The sequence below is a fragment of the Fonsecaea pedrosoi genome (assembly GCF_000835455.1).
Source record: "Fonsecaea pedrosoi CBS 271.37 unplaced genomic scaffold supercont1.2, whole genome shotgun sequence".
Classification (NCBI taxonomy): Eukaryota; Fungi; Ascomycota; class Eurotiomycetes; order Chaetothyriales; family Herpotrichiellaceae; genus Fonsecaea; species Fonsecaea pedrosoi.
This window is the reverse complement of record NW_013550614.1, coordinates 5192220-5205126: the sequence shown is the minus strand read 5'-3', so window position 1 is coordinate 5205126 and position 12907 is coordinate 5192220. Positions and strand designations below refer to the sequence as shown.

Genomic DNA, 12907 nt, shown 5'->3' with positions numbered 1-12907 from the left:
CTAAAAGGTGCATCCTGAAGATGGCATGCTGAAAGGTACATCCTGAAGATGGCATGCTAAAAGGTGCATGCTCCATACTCACGCCGACCCCCATTAAATAAATGGATCCTCCACCCCGTCGACCTAGTTATACACCATCTCCTCTATGCTGCTGGGTAGCGCCCCCTAGCCCTCGTTCCTCGCGCCGCCTGACGCCGTGTCCGTATCCAAGTCCTCCGGGAGCGCCACTAGAGGCCGTCCGCGATCGACTAACTCGCTGTGCGGCGTACCGGGGCTGTCACTAATCTTCTTCGCCTCGTCCGCGTCCGTGTCGTCCTCGGCCGCGCCATCCTTATCGCCATATACACTACCGTCGACCACCGTAGTCTCACTACCTTCACTAAACAGCTTAATCGGGGCGTCCGGGGTCGTAGTATCGGTCGGCCCGCCGCTCTCGCCGTCTTCCTCGCGAATTTCGCCGTCTTCGACGTCGTTAGGATCGTTATCGTCGGTCTGGTCGTCGTCGGCACCTAAGGCGGCGTCGTCCTCGAGGGCGGTGCGCGGGGGGAGGCCGCATCGCCGGCGCATGTCTTCGAGCCCTAAGTTACCGTACTTGAATTACCACCTAGGTACGATCGCCGGAGGCGCTACGGGGTCCTACGTCGTCTTATCCCACCACGTGTCGTCGTCGGGTCGGTACAGGAGGCCAGACTCGGGGTCGACGATTATGCCGCTATTAAGGTGTTCGACCCACGTCGACACTTCGTCGATCCACTCCTCCGTACGCGCGCTGCGGAATCGGTTCAGCCGGGGGACGTATTCTACATCCTCCACCCGCCAGTCCCTCGTGACCCCGCGCTTAACTAGCGTATCGAGTCCGACAGAGTAGTTGACCGTACTAGTGAGGCCGGGTCGAGTGCGAGAGGGCGTACTAGGTGGGGGGCGATCTGGAGAAACCGGGAGGGTTAGCGAGCGCACGGATAAGGGGGGTAGGCCGTGGAATGGATCCGTCAGGGGGCGCGGCCGAATGGATCCATCCCACGGACCGTCCAGACAAGACTTACCGGGCAGGGTGATGATGGGGTTGCGTTCGCCGGCCGTAGCAGCCGTGAACAGCCGATCGTGCGCGTAGTGGCGGCGATGGGGTGTGTCGGCCAGCGCCGCGGCGGTGTGAGGCGCGTGGAGATCCATCGTCCGCCAGTGCAGGCGGCTGTAGCGCTGACCCAGCTGGCGGCGAATGTACTCTTCGGCTTGCGCTATAAACAGGTCGTCCCGCGCCGCTTTCACCACCTAGTAGGCCTCGGCCGGGTCCATATCGTTCGACGCCGTAAACATCCGCTCGCGGTCGAGGGTCGAGATCTACGTTTCCATGCGCGCCTCCCCGGCGAGTTAGCTCATCATCTTAGCCGTAGCGTTAGAGTACAGCCACTAGTCGTACGTGCCCAATACGCATACGGTCCAGATGAACTGGACGTATTCTTAACCTAGGCGGTAGACGCGGCCGATGGATTAGGTTACGGTAGGGATGTTCTCGGGCATGTCGAAAATCACGAGCTTATGGCACGCCCCTTGGATGTTAAGGCCGAGCGAGGACGACCGGCTGTTTAGTAATAGGAAGAGTACGTCGTCCTCCGGGTCGTTCTACTTAGCTAGGATCGAGCTGCGCGCCGCCGCCGTGGTGCTGGGCTAGATGACATAGTATTTCACCCCTAGGTTGTGTAAGAAACTGTCCGGTCCCCACTGGGTATATGGCTAATTCATCATGAACACGACTTTACCCGTGAAGTGGCCCGCTTCGTCGCCCTACATCGCCATATATACGTGTTTAGCTAGGTACCGCAACTTCGCGGATTCCCCGGCCTAGTAGGCGTACACGCCCAGCCGGTCGCAGTAGTTAGGGATGGTCGGGGAGGGGCGGGTAGCCAGAAAGTACTCGGTGAAGCCGTAGTCGTCCGTATTCTCGGTCCAGTCGCGCGCCTACGCCGCACCCTTTAGGCCCTTCTTACGGAGTATCAGCGTATTCATCCGCCCGTCGAAGGTAGTCAGGTAGAGGTGGCGGTAGATGGCCATATCGCGCAGCCCGGACGGCGCGATGCCCGGTTTCTTACTCGGTTTGGCGGCCGCCGCACCCCCTTTAGTAAGGTGGCGGGAAAAGGTCGACTAGACTTTCTTGTACTCGTCCTCTTCGTACGCGCGCTGTCGCAGTTCTACGCCCGTGATGTAGTATATGGGTACGTTAATCCCCGGTTAGTAGTAGTCGTGGCCTTCCAGCTAGATCTAGGACGCTATGGTCTAGCGGAGCTGGATGAGACCTAAAATGGTGCGGAGTACGTTATGCGCGGTCGTGGTACTCTCTAGCTTACCGTTGTTAATGAGCGAGGCGAATAGGCGGGGGTTAAGTACGAATAGGGGCTAGTCGTAGTACTTCGCCATATACCCGGGATATTTATCCTTAACGTCGGTAATGACTAGGGACGAGTAGATTTTTTCGGCCTAGGTAGGTAGGATAAAGTCGTCTAGGTCCCGGAGGTCCGTCTCCTAGGCCGGGTTCCAGAGGAGGTATAGGTACCTTAGGAGGTCCGACACCCGGTTCACTATAGGCGTAGCGGTGATGAACTACTTCTTAGGCGCGTATAGTTTCTCGATGGCGATCGCGTTCATCGTCTTAGGGTTCTTAACCTTATAGGCTTCGTCGTAGACGACCCGATAGAAGAGGCCGGTAAAGAGGGACGTGTACACCGTACAGTCGTCCGATTCCTCGCGTAAGCCGGCGTCATCTTCCTCTAGGGGAAGGTCCGCGGTAGCCTGTTCATTAAAATGGACATCGTCGTTGAGCTGGCGAGTAAGCCGGCGAATGCGCCTCAAATCGGCGTCCTTAAGCGCAATGTCCTTAAGGCTGGGTAGGTACTGCGACCGTACCGCACTGGTAGTGGCGTTAACGTCGCCGGGTAGAGTATTAATGGAGTCATTATCTATAGGGAAGACGCGGGGGCGGTTAGTAGATGGTCTCTAGAATAGATCCGCGGGGAGGCGGCGTCGAATGGATCCATGCTATAGACCGTTAGGATATAGGGGGCGGCGTAGTACTTACCTCTCTCGGGTTGGCCGGTAGTGGCACGAAACTTATCTTCGATGGACTTCTTAATGCTGGTTAGGGTACGCTTAATATACGTCTCGTACGCCACCTAGACGATACCGAAGGCGGACATAAGGTCGTCGGCCGGGAAAGCCTATTTGATCGCGTCCCGCGCGGCTAGGGGGTTGGAGGGAAGCATGATGGCGCGAAGGTCTTCCTCGACGTCGGTGCTTAGAGTGCGGTCGGTACCGTAGAAGATGCGGAGGTCGAGGACCGGACGGCTACTCTTGCTGCGCTAATGTTTACGGTATTCCGTGTACTACGAGTCTAACGTAGTCGGCGGCGCTACGACTAGGGTCGGTCGAAAGTCGACTTTAGGGGGTTTCGGCAGCGGGCGGCCGTACGTAATGGCGTCGTCGCGCCGCTCTAGGTACTCCTGCTAAATGCCCAGTTTCTTCATGGCCGCGTAGTAGATGTAGGCGTAGCACTGGGAGGTCTTACCGAGTCCGCAGTCCTTAGCGACTAGGCCGCCACCGTAGGGGCACTCTTTCATGTCCATCTACTATACCGTGCCGATGACCTAGTAGTGTTTAGGGTAAAAGGGCGTAGGGTCGGTTTTATCGGTGGGCGGAGTGTAGATGCCCTTATCTAACTTGCGGTAGTCGGGGTCGATGCCTAAGACCTAGGCCGCCTCGCGATAGCCTTTGACCGGCGTATAGACTGTCGACGTCTTCGCCCGCAGGTCCTAAAACTCCTTCTCGGCAGGGTGTAGGACGGCGGGTTTCATCGGGTCTTAGTACTTCTCGGGGGCGACGCGCTCGGCTATAGAGAGGTCCTTACTCTACTGGGTAGAGTCTCCCGGTAAGGTCGTGGTGAACGAGTCGTGGACAATGTCACATTAGTCGATCAGCGATAGTAAGAAGTACTTAAGTGTTTCTTCGTCCAGTAGAGGTCGAACTACGCGGTCGGTCGCGCCCTAGAAAGAAGGTAGTCAGTGACGTAACGTACTAACGAGTAAAAGGGGGCCGTAGAATGGATCCTCTCGGCTAGTTAGTGACAGTCTAGGCGAATGGGCCGTAGAATGGATCCAGTGGTTAGGATGTCCAGCGGATCCATTCTACGGCCCGTTAGCCGGGTAATCTGGAGTTAAGCGAACGGATCCATTCTATAGACGAGTGAAACTCACCTTCTTCTTAGATGACTTAGAGAGTCGCTCGATGTTGCGAGCGATGCAGTCGTTGTCATCGGCTAATTAATCTAGGGTCTCATCTTTAAGGATGAGAGTGGCTATATTAATCCGTTCCACCTTATCGTACTCGGGGTATTCCTTGTCCCCCCATAAGAGAGTGACTTAGTCTTTGAGGTTCTATACGTCCTGGGCTTTAGCCGCGGTAGCCGGGTCGATGGATATGCGGGCGAATTCCTCATCGGTTAAGTAGCGCACCGGGGCCGCCGTCTTATTACCGAAGATAGGTAGGGTCTATTTTTCGTAACACCCGACCGCGAACCGCAGTAGGACGAAGGCGCGATGGAAGTCCTCGGCGGTGGCGAATCCCCATCGGATCTGTCCGGGCTTCGCCTTGTTAAAGGACTCCTTGAAGAGGCCGCGGCATTTCTTGATGATCTTGTATGTCTAGGCCACGTAGACGGCCTTAGGGAAGATGCTCTTATTCTTCTTGGTCGGGCCCACGAATTTAGCGAAGTAGGGGTCCTCGAGGGACAGGGGTTCCGTAACGCTGACATCGGCTAGTTGTCTCCAGCTATGAGGGGCCTTATCGCCTTTAGCGATTTCTTTAACAATCTTATCGTAGGCGAACGTAGACGTAGCGACCACGCCGGGCACACTAAAGCCCACCCGCTTATGTTTTAGGAAGGATTAGATAGTGGGTTTCAAGGCCTCGACCACCCGGCCGAGCTCTTAGGTGTTAGGTAAGCCTAGGTACCCGGCGATGTAGGCCTAGTTACGCTATAGTTTTCGCTCGGGCTCGATAATCCGATACTAATAGAAATTGTAGGCCATGGCGGCGATAGCGGTCGCGCGGTCCGTAAAGCCGAAGTCCTCCACCGTCTTCTTGTCCTGTACTTTCTGTTGCTTCCTGGCGTTACGGGCGATAGCCTTGTCGCGAGCTGTCTTAGGGTCTAGGTCGAGGCCGCTGTCCGATTCGCCCTCGGAGTCTTCGACATACACGGCGGACTTAGCCTCGGACTGTCGCTGCTTACCCTTATCCGTGGCCTTCGATACTGGTACCGGGGATTGCGCTTCGCCATCGTCCGCGCCGGTAAGGTCCATATAACTGGTGCTCTTAGTCGTGCTCTTCGTAGTGCTCTTCTTAGTCGTGCTCTTTAGGGGGCTCTCTTGGTTAGACAGGTCAGACTAGTTAGTGGCTTCTTCGGTGTTTTTCAGTCGTTCTTGCAACTCTTCCAGGGCGGCCTTAGTGTTTTTATACTTCTCCTTGAGCTGAGCGGCGCGGTCTTTATTACCTTTAGTTCTTGGTAGGTCTTCATACGCTTTCTTGATTCTGGTAACCTTCTGCTCGACATGTACGACGCGTGCCTCCAGCGCGGTCTTTAATTCGGTCTTAGGGCGCTTCGTAGGTTCCGCCTCGGAGGAGCTGGAGGTCCCGGATCGGCGCTTGCGGCGGGGTACCATAGTGACGATGGGGTTTTCAGTTCCTGTGAGCAGCTCGAGTCAGTCAAAATAGTCTGTAGGTTAGATCCAATGAGTCAAGGGGCGCGGGATAGACGCTAATCAAATGGGCCGTGGAATGGATCCATTCCATAGCCCATTATATACTAGTCGCACGGCAAAACAAAAAAACGAGAGATGGTGCGTAGATCCAGTCCCTAGGCCGTTGTAGGTCAGGAGGCGTCAATCTTGGAAATCCAATGGATCCATTCTATAGACCGTTGCGAGTGAAAAGGGATGGAACATGGAACTTCCACGGATCCTCTTCCCTACCAGTGCTAAACTAATATAAAAAAGGGTTAGGATGAGATCTTGAAAGGGTCTCATAAATGGTCGAAGTTACAGAAACCTAGTAAGGTGCGATATAGAATGGAACCACCTCGCTGCCAGTGCTAAACTAACAAAAAAAAAAGGTTAAAAAAGGAGATCCTCGATGAATCTCTTAGAGTTTCAAAATCGCGGAAGCCTAGTAAAAGGCGGCAAGGAATGGATCCACTAGGGTAGTTAGTAGACTAGGGAAGAGAAGACATTAGCTGTAGAATGGATCCACTGGAGGCTGGAGGTAGGTAGTAGATAAGAGAGGGAGAGGGTAAATGGGCTGTAGATTAGATCCAGTGAGCCAAACACTGACTTCTGGGTGAGATTTTAGCCGCTGTCATACAGAATCTGTCGCCGGCGCGCGAATCTAGCGTCGCTAGCGCTAAAAAGGGCGTCTCGGCTGGGCTACGGTCAGGCAGAGCCTGTGCTGGACTCTCTTGATGGATTAGACAGCGTTTACACAGGAAAATGGAGCGATTTAGATGAAGTTAAGAAGGGTTGTCCTGGGAAAGTATGAGAGGAGAGAAGAGAGATTAAAAAGTAGGAGATAGATTCGCGACGGCGAAAGACGCCAAGTGTTGTCGACAACTAGGTAGGTGAGGTAGAGGTGAATTCTACTACACCCTGGAGCGAGATAGATCCAGTCTACAGACTACCTGACTATAACTGAAGAGGTGACAAGCTGTTAGATCCATTCTACAGCCTATTTACTCTAACTCTGCGAGGTCTTATGAGCCGATGCCAGGACTTCCTAGGTTAGACATTCAGTCCATTATGTAAGCTCTAGTCGGTAGAGGCCGACTTAGATAGGTCTTATGTAATTAAGCCGTACCATGGAATAATAGACGTATATCACACCCTAATTGACACTAACGGCTAATCTTTAATGCGCGAGCCTCGGAGGCGGAGACGTCTAGGATATATAAAGAGGATACGTCTATGATTAACGAATCAGCGCGGACTGGGGGAATATAGGGAAATTCTAGGGTAAATTATAGGTCTACGGGTACCCGACCCCGGATTCTACCTACCACTAGTACTACCATCCCTTCTACCAGACTGGTTAGGTAGTACTAGATGTAAGTACGTTCGCGATGGCGTCGTGTACGGGTCGTCGACGGTAAGTTATATCGCGGTCCTTAACTAACATAGATTTCGGTGTATACCATTAGACATCCTCGATCGCGGCGCCATCGAAGCCTCTAAGCTTACTACTTACAAGAAGTCCACCATCTTATCCCGCGAGATCTAAGCATCCGTCAGATTAATCCGGCCAGGTGAACTTACTAAGTGAACTTACTAGGCATACTATGCCTAAGGGTACTAAGGCCGTCACCTAATGCTCTTCTTAAAGTAAGTAATGACCTCCTGCCGGAACTTACCAGGCACGCCGTGTCAGAGGGTACTAAGGCCGTCACCTAATGCTCTTCTTAAAGTAAGTAATGGGTTTCCATATTCACGGGGATGGTAGATCCTGTACGGACGCGCGTGTTTTCTACAACCGGGGTAGTAGGCATAAACGGAACAACGGTGTAGAAATGGGTTTTAGATCAATACCGGGCGAGGCGTCATGGGAATCGGGGCGAGTAACAATGTGATGGGCGGTTCACGGTCGCGCTTACTTAACAATAGTGTCTATCCTCGATAGGTCGCGGCCGAGATAAGCTTTCGCGAGATAGATAAGATCTACGGCGCGGAAGCCGGAAGTTTTAGAGGTTCAGGTTTAGCTGGATGGGTAAGATATGGGAATGAAAGACAGGAAATTAGATCAGCGGTGGGGTCTCGGTAATCGTAGTGTCGCCTCTATAGCGTATATAGCCTCGAGGCGTAGAACGACGAGGGTCGGGATCCGGACCGGCTTACGATACGGGTAGTTACGGTAGATAGGCTATAGAATGGATCTAAGGGGAAGGAGGGGAGAGATACGCAGCGGATCCATTCTATAGCCTATTCTTACCGCCGCCCGGAGATGATGTATGGATAGACGTAGAGAGAGGGAGGGGTAGAACGAATCGTAGATGATTATAGTTCGTATATGTATATAATGCTGGAGAGTCCCCTAGTGAGGGTACGTCCTCGGCGGTCACTCCGTCTCGGTGATGCGGCGTACCTATATATCGACCTACTCGGACCATTAGGTCGGTATCCAGGAAATCCACTCTAGGAGGTCGGCCGTCCATCCCGGGCGGTAGAGCTAGTGCGTCCGTTTGTTACGGGCCCCGAGCTATACCTACTTATCGGGTTCGACGCGATGGAGGATGTCGGGCGTAGGTATGGTGTCGAAATCGGCGGCTACGAGGTCGATGGAGTACTATATGCGCGCACTCTATTTAGTCTTCTAGGTCAGTCCGTTCCGGTAGGGGTAGGGTAAGAGCCAGTACTACTTGAAGAGGTACCGGATGTGCGTACGCGTAAAGTACCGGCGGTGATAGTTCGCGGCGAAGGGGGCGTAGGAGAGTCGAGTGTACGCGCGGCGGTAGAGGGTGCGGTAGGGCTTCTAGTCCTAGTAGAGCCGGACGAACTCGTCGTCCCAGTCGAAGAGGTACTGTACGAGTCGGCGGGGGTCCTTAAAGTCGGATTTATTACCGGTGACGGTATAGATGCGCTTAGTCGACATGATGCGGCGAAAGTATTCGTAGTAGAAGGGGCCCGGGCTCTATAGGGCCTCCTCGACGTAGTCGGGGAGGATGTCGTGCTCGACCGTATAGAGGGTGTCGATCCGAAACTACTCGAGGCAGATGTGTACCGTCTACTAGAGGAGACGCTGGGCGATGAAGACGTAGTCGACGTATTCCTTAAGGAGACGGAGGGCGAGGTCGAGTCGCCGCTCGTGGTCGAAGAAGTTACGGACGGCACTACCGCGGCGGACGTACAGGTCTCGCAGGGCCGAGTTACTAAAGGTCACGAGGTCGGTGATGTCCCGGTGGAATTCGAGGCGGGTCTAGTCGATCCGCGGCTCGACCCAGTAGAATCCGTAGCGGGGAAGGGTATAATAGAATCCGAGGCCGACCTAGCTGCGGCGGTAGTCCGTGTCCAGGTCGCCGACGTCGACGCGCGATTCGCGCCGGGGGAGGTCCCGTCGCCCCTACTAGAGGGCGGGTTCCCGGGAGAGCTACTGCCCGCCGAGGGCGAAGCGAAGACAGCGTAGGAACATAGTCATCATCTTAGTCTACTCCCACGTAGTTGCGTAGGGGAGCGCGCGGGCGTAGACGAGCTCGAAGCCGAGGGCGAACCGGTTGATGTAGTGGCGGAGGAAGCGAAAGTAGGTTAGCGTAGGGATCGTCCAGACGTACGGAGGGTGGCCTCAAGGGGGCCGCGGGCGCGTCGCGGGCGGGAGGTGCGTATAGAGGATGTCCATCATGGCGACCGCGCACGCGTAGGTGATGCGCGCCTCTTACCGGATGCCGTAGTGTTTACGGCGGTTGTCGTGTAGGTTAACGCGGGCGCGGTACCGACTCTGCGTATACGCCCGGCGTAGGATACGCCGCTCGCGGGGACGCCCCCCGGCTAGGGTACGGGCGGTGTCACTAACTAAGGGGTCGACCGCCAGCTCCTCGACGGCGTCGTTATCGAAGGGCATGCGCTTATTAGCGTTAAATACCTCCTTAACCGAGTTGTAGTTCTGGATGTAGTGAATACCCCCCCGGTAGAGCCGCGACCGTTTAGGGGGGATACTCGTGACGGAGACGGCGTCGCGGAGCATAGACTGCGTATAGAACCGAGCACCCGACCCCTAGTACGACGGGGTCTTACGTTCTTCCTAGTAGAGCCAGCGGATGTACGACTCGAGGTAACACCGCCGCCATAGGTACGTCGTGGGGGTGGGGGAGATGCTCGAGTCGGTCGAGGCCCGGGGAACATAGATCTCTTACCCGAGGTCGAGGTACAGCTGGTCCTCGTCGATGTACTCCCATTGTAGGACTCCCTAGATCCAAGTATTCTACTCTCGGAGGGCGTCGAGGACGCTCGTGGTGTTACTAGAGCGACTCTTAAAGGCGAGCTTAGTCCCTTTAGTACTGAAGAAGATCTAGGGGTCGCGAAAGTCGTGGAGGCCGGGCTGTAACTCGATTAACTCGAGGATAGCCGACTAGAGGGGTACGAGGAGGTGGGCTTAGAGGGTGTAGTAGATGGCCTAGGCACTCTAGTAGCTACTGGTAGTGGCCTTACGCCCTTCGACCTACGCCGCGACCGAGTTAGCCTATGCCTACCGGAGAGACCTAGGGATGTACTAGAGGATGTACGCGGGGGCAATAGATGTAAGGGCCGGGAGGAAGATGCGGTCGAACTAGCGGTGTAACTACTACTGCTTTAATCCGATAAATTCCCCGTCGACCGGGAGGTGCGGGAAGAGGAAGTAGACCTCGATGTCGCGAGCGTTAAAGAGGCGCCCGGCGAAGAAGTAAGGGATGTCGCGGAGGAGGGTGGCGGTGGCCCGGGGGCGTAGAGGGTCGCCCTCGTCCTCGTCGCGGTCCTCCTCCCGAGGTGGGACGGGAACCTCGCGGTACGAGGTACTAGTGATATAGACGTCGGTCGTGATGTTCCGGTATACGCGTAGTACGAGCTCGACGTTAAACCCGCCCCGGGCGAACGCGAGTGACGTCGCGAACCCGAGGAAGCTGTCGATGTCGGATGAGACCTCGGGATCCGTAGAGGGGGTAGTATATATATAGAGGCAGATATATTACGGGAAGGGTTAATGGGGACTAGTACCGTAGATAGCTTCTTCCCATTATACCGCCGAGGGTGTAAAATCGCCCTACGCCTAGTCACGAGTCAGGAGCTGGTCGATGTCGTAGTCTAGCCGAATGACCGAGGGGAAATGGGCGCGTAGGAAATAAGAGAGTAGATCGTGGTGTTTCTAGTCTCCGACGGCCTCCTCGTACTGCTGGAGGAGAGAGGCGTGTTTCTCGACCGTATATCCGTAGTGCCCTTTAAAATGGAACTAGGTCAGGAGCTTCTCAGCGGTAAAGGTTACGTAGTCTTACTCGTTATCATCGCTCTCGAGTCTGATACTATAAAGACTATCCTCGTCCGGGATGTCCTCCTCTTAACTGGCTACCTCTTGCTCGGATTAGAGTCCTTCTACGTCGTCAGAGTCGAGTAACTCGGAGGGGGTCTAGGAAGGAGGGTTAATAAGTTCAGGAGGGGTCGACGCGTCTAAGTCGAAGAGTTCGGGGGGGGTGTCTCCGAAGATATATTAAGATCGTCGCGGCGTACGATGTACTCTCGGTACGGGGAGTGGGGATGAAACTCTAGTCGATGTACGTATCGTAATTGGGCTGGAGATAATCGGAGAGTCTATATTGACTCTAGCCGAAGTATATACGGACGGTGTACCTTAAGAGGACGACGACGGTAGGAGAGGGCGGATTACGGCCGTAGTTTTGATAGATACTAGCGACGCGGGCGAGTGGCTTGAGAAGTGAGTAGAGGTATAGGCTCTCGCGTGAGTCGTAGTTAAGTGTAGAGGTACCCCTGTAGAGGGCGTAGATGTACGGTTTAGGTAATTCGTGGTCTTAGTATCGGTCTGAGGCCTTAGTAGCTTCGCCCGAGTACTGCTCCCGTAATCTTCATGTTCAGATTCGCTGTCGCTCGAGACCGACGTATAGTCTTGGTGGTGGCGAGTGTGTCGCGATGGTGGGTGTATACGAGGGAGTGCGGACGGCGTAGATAGAGTAGAGGGGGATCGATGGCTCGAGGACTGGGGTGTACCCGAATATGGGCGCGGTGAGGCGGTATAGTAGTGAATCTGTCGCTGGCTGAGTGATGGTCTTTACGGTGGGCGTAGTGGTGTATCGAGGGGTTCGCGATATCTATGACTATTGGTGCGACGTGGGCTCTGAGTAGGGGATGGAGGTACTGGTTGTAGCCGCGGTAGGTTTTTAAGGTAGAGGGCTTGATGTTCGTTAATGTCGAGGGCGGTAACTTAGCGGGTAGCATCTGTAATGTCCTGGACGAAATCTTGACCTTATACGCGTAAGCCAGTAGCGGGTGAAGTAGGAGTAGGATTAGGAAAGTCAAAAGGGTGTTTAATAATGGATTCGATGGCTTATTGTCCGGGAGCTGGTGGTTGGGTAGCTTCCTGTCGTCGTCTCTGTCGAAGCCTCTACTAACGGATACGGTCTTGTTGGCGTCGGCGCTGGGTAGATAGGTCTACTGTGTCGTCTGTCGATAGGGGTCTACCTCTCTTAGGTGGCCGTCTAGTACTAGACATAGTATTCTTCGTGATATATATTGTATTTTAGAGTTGAAGGAAAATGAAGTTAGTGAGGCGGTGTATCTAAAGCTAATTAATTCGATCTAATTACTGAATTCGGGTGCGTCTATGATATCCGGAGCTTGATTAATATTCGTCTACGGGGTAATAGTAAGCTTTAAAGATAATATAGCCTTATAACGGGAATCCTATTCTACCTTTAGGCGATAACTAAGCTTATAATTTAGTCGTTTCGGTTAGATGGCTCGGAACTTCTTGTATACCGTTTTAATCGTAAGGTAGTGTAAGGCCGTACTGGCGCTCGATCCTGACCAGTTCCGCTGTAGTAATAATGTAGAGGCTATCGTAGCGAAAGCCCGATATGGGCCTATCCTGTACCTTTATCTATAAAATTTAGAGGTTTAGCCCTACCTATAGAGCGTCCACCTCTTTAATCTGTTCAAGAAGACCTTGCCTACCTACTATAGAGCGTCCACCTCTTTGATCTGTTTAAGAAGACCTTACTTACCCGCCGTTTAGTCCGGTGTGTCTACGCGCCACCTCTTTTTCCTTTATGGAAAGCATTAACGGTAAATAGTGCTCTATCTAGGCCGTTTAGTCCGGTATGTCTACGCGCCACCTCTTTTTCCTT

General features: G+C 54.0%; 6 protein-coding genes across 6 annotated transcripts; 1 reads left to right on the top strand and 5 right to left on the bottom strand.

The window, feature by feature from the left end:
* Nucleotides 1-165: 165 nt before the first annotated feature.
* Nucleotides 166-567, bottom strand: Z517_03862 (uncharacterized protein; the record flags this gene model as incomplete). Its single annotated transcript, XM_013432966.1, has 1 exon — nucleotides 166-567. The coding sequence occupies one exon, from the start codon at nucleotides 565-567 to the stop codon at nucleotides 166-168; it is 402 nt and encodes a 133-aa protein (XP_013288420.1).
* A 69-nt stretch (nucleotides 568-636) lies between these two features.
* Nucleotides 637-1170, bottom strand: Z517_03861 (uncharacterized protein; the record flags this gene model as incomplete). The annotated part of the gene is made up of 2 exons (XM_013432965.1): nucleotides 637-926; nucleotides 1044-1170. The coding sequence occupies 2 exons, from the start codon at nucleotides 1168-1170 to the stop codon at nucleotides 637-639; spliced, it is 417 nt and encodes a 138-aa protein (XP_013288419.1).
* Nucleotides 1171-2595: 1425 nt separating this feature from the next.
* On the bottom strand, nucleotides 2596-2948 carry Z517_03860 (uncharacterized protein; the record flags this gene model as incomplete). Its single annotated transcript, XM_013432964.1, has 2 exons — nucleotides 2596-2868; nucleotides 2904-2948. The coding sequence occupies 2 exons, from the start codon at nucleotides 2946-2948 to the stop codon at nucleotides 2596-2598; spliced, it is 318 nt and encodes a 105-aa protein (XP_013288418.1).
* A 2106-nt stretch (nucleotides 2949-5054) lies between these two features.
* On the bottom strand, nucleotides 5055-5705 carry Z517_03859 (uncharacterized protein; the record flags this gene model as incomplete). The annotated part of the gene is made up of 2 exons (XM_013432963.1): nucleotides 5055-5349; nucleotides 5431-5705. 2 exons carry the CDS (start codon nucleotides 5703-5705, stop codon nucleotides 5055-5057), a joined length of 570 nt encoding a protein of 189 aa, XP_013288417.1.
* A 2605-nt stretch (nucleotides 5706-8310) lies between these two features.
* Z517_03858 (uncharacterized protein) lies at nucleotides 8311-9207 on the top strand (the record flags this gene model as incomplete). Its single annotated transcript, XM_013432962.1, has 2 exons — nucleotides 8311-8415; nucleotides 8722-9207. The coding sequence occupies 2 exons, from the start codon at nucleotides 8311-8313 to the stop codon at nucleotides 9205-9207; spliced, it is 591 nt and encodes a 196-aa protein (XP_013288416.1).
* A 246-nt stretch (nucleotides 9208-9453) lies between these two features.
* Nucleotides 9454-9920, bottom strand: Z517_03857 (uncharacterized protein; the record flags this gene model as incomplete). The annotated part of the gene is made up of 2 exons (XM_013432961.1): nucleotides 9454-9765; nucleotides 9813-9920. 2 exons carry the CDS (start codon nucleotides 9918-9920, stop codon nucleotides 9454-9456), a joined length of 420 nt encoding a protein of 139 aa, XP_013288415.1.
* Nucleotides 9921-12907: the final 2987 nt, after the last annotated feature.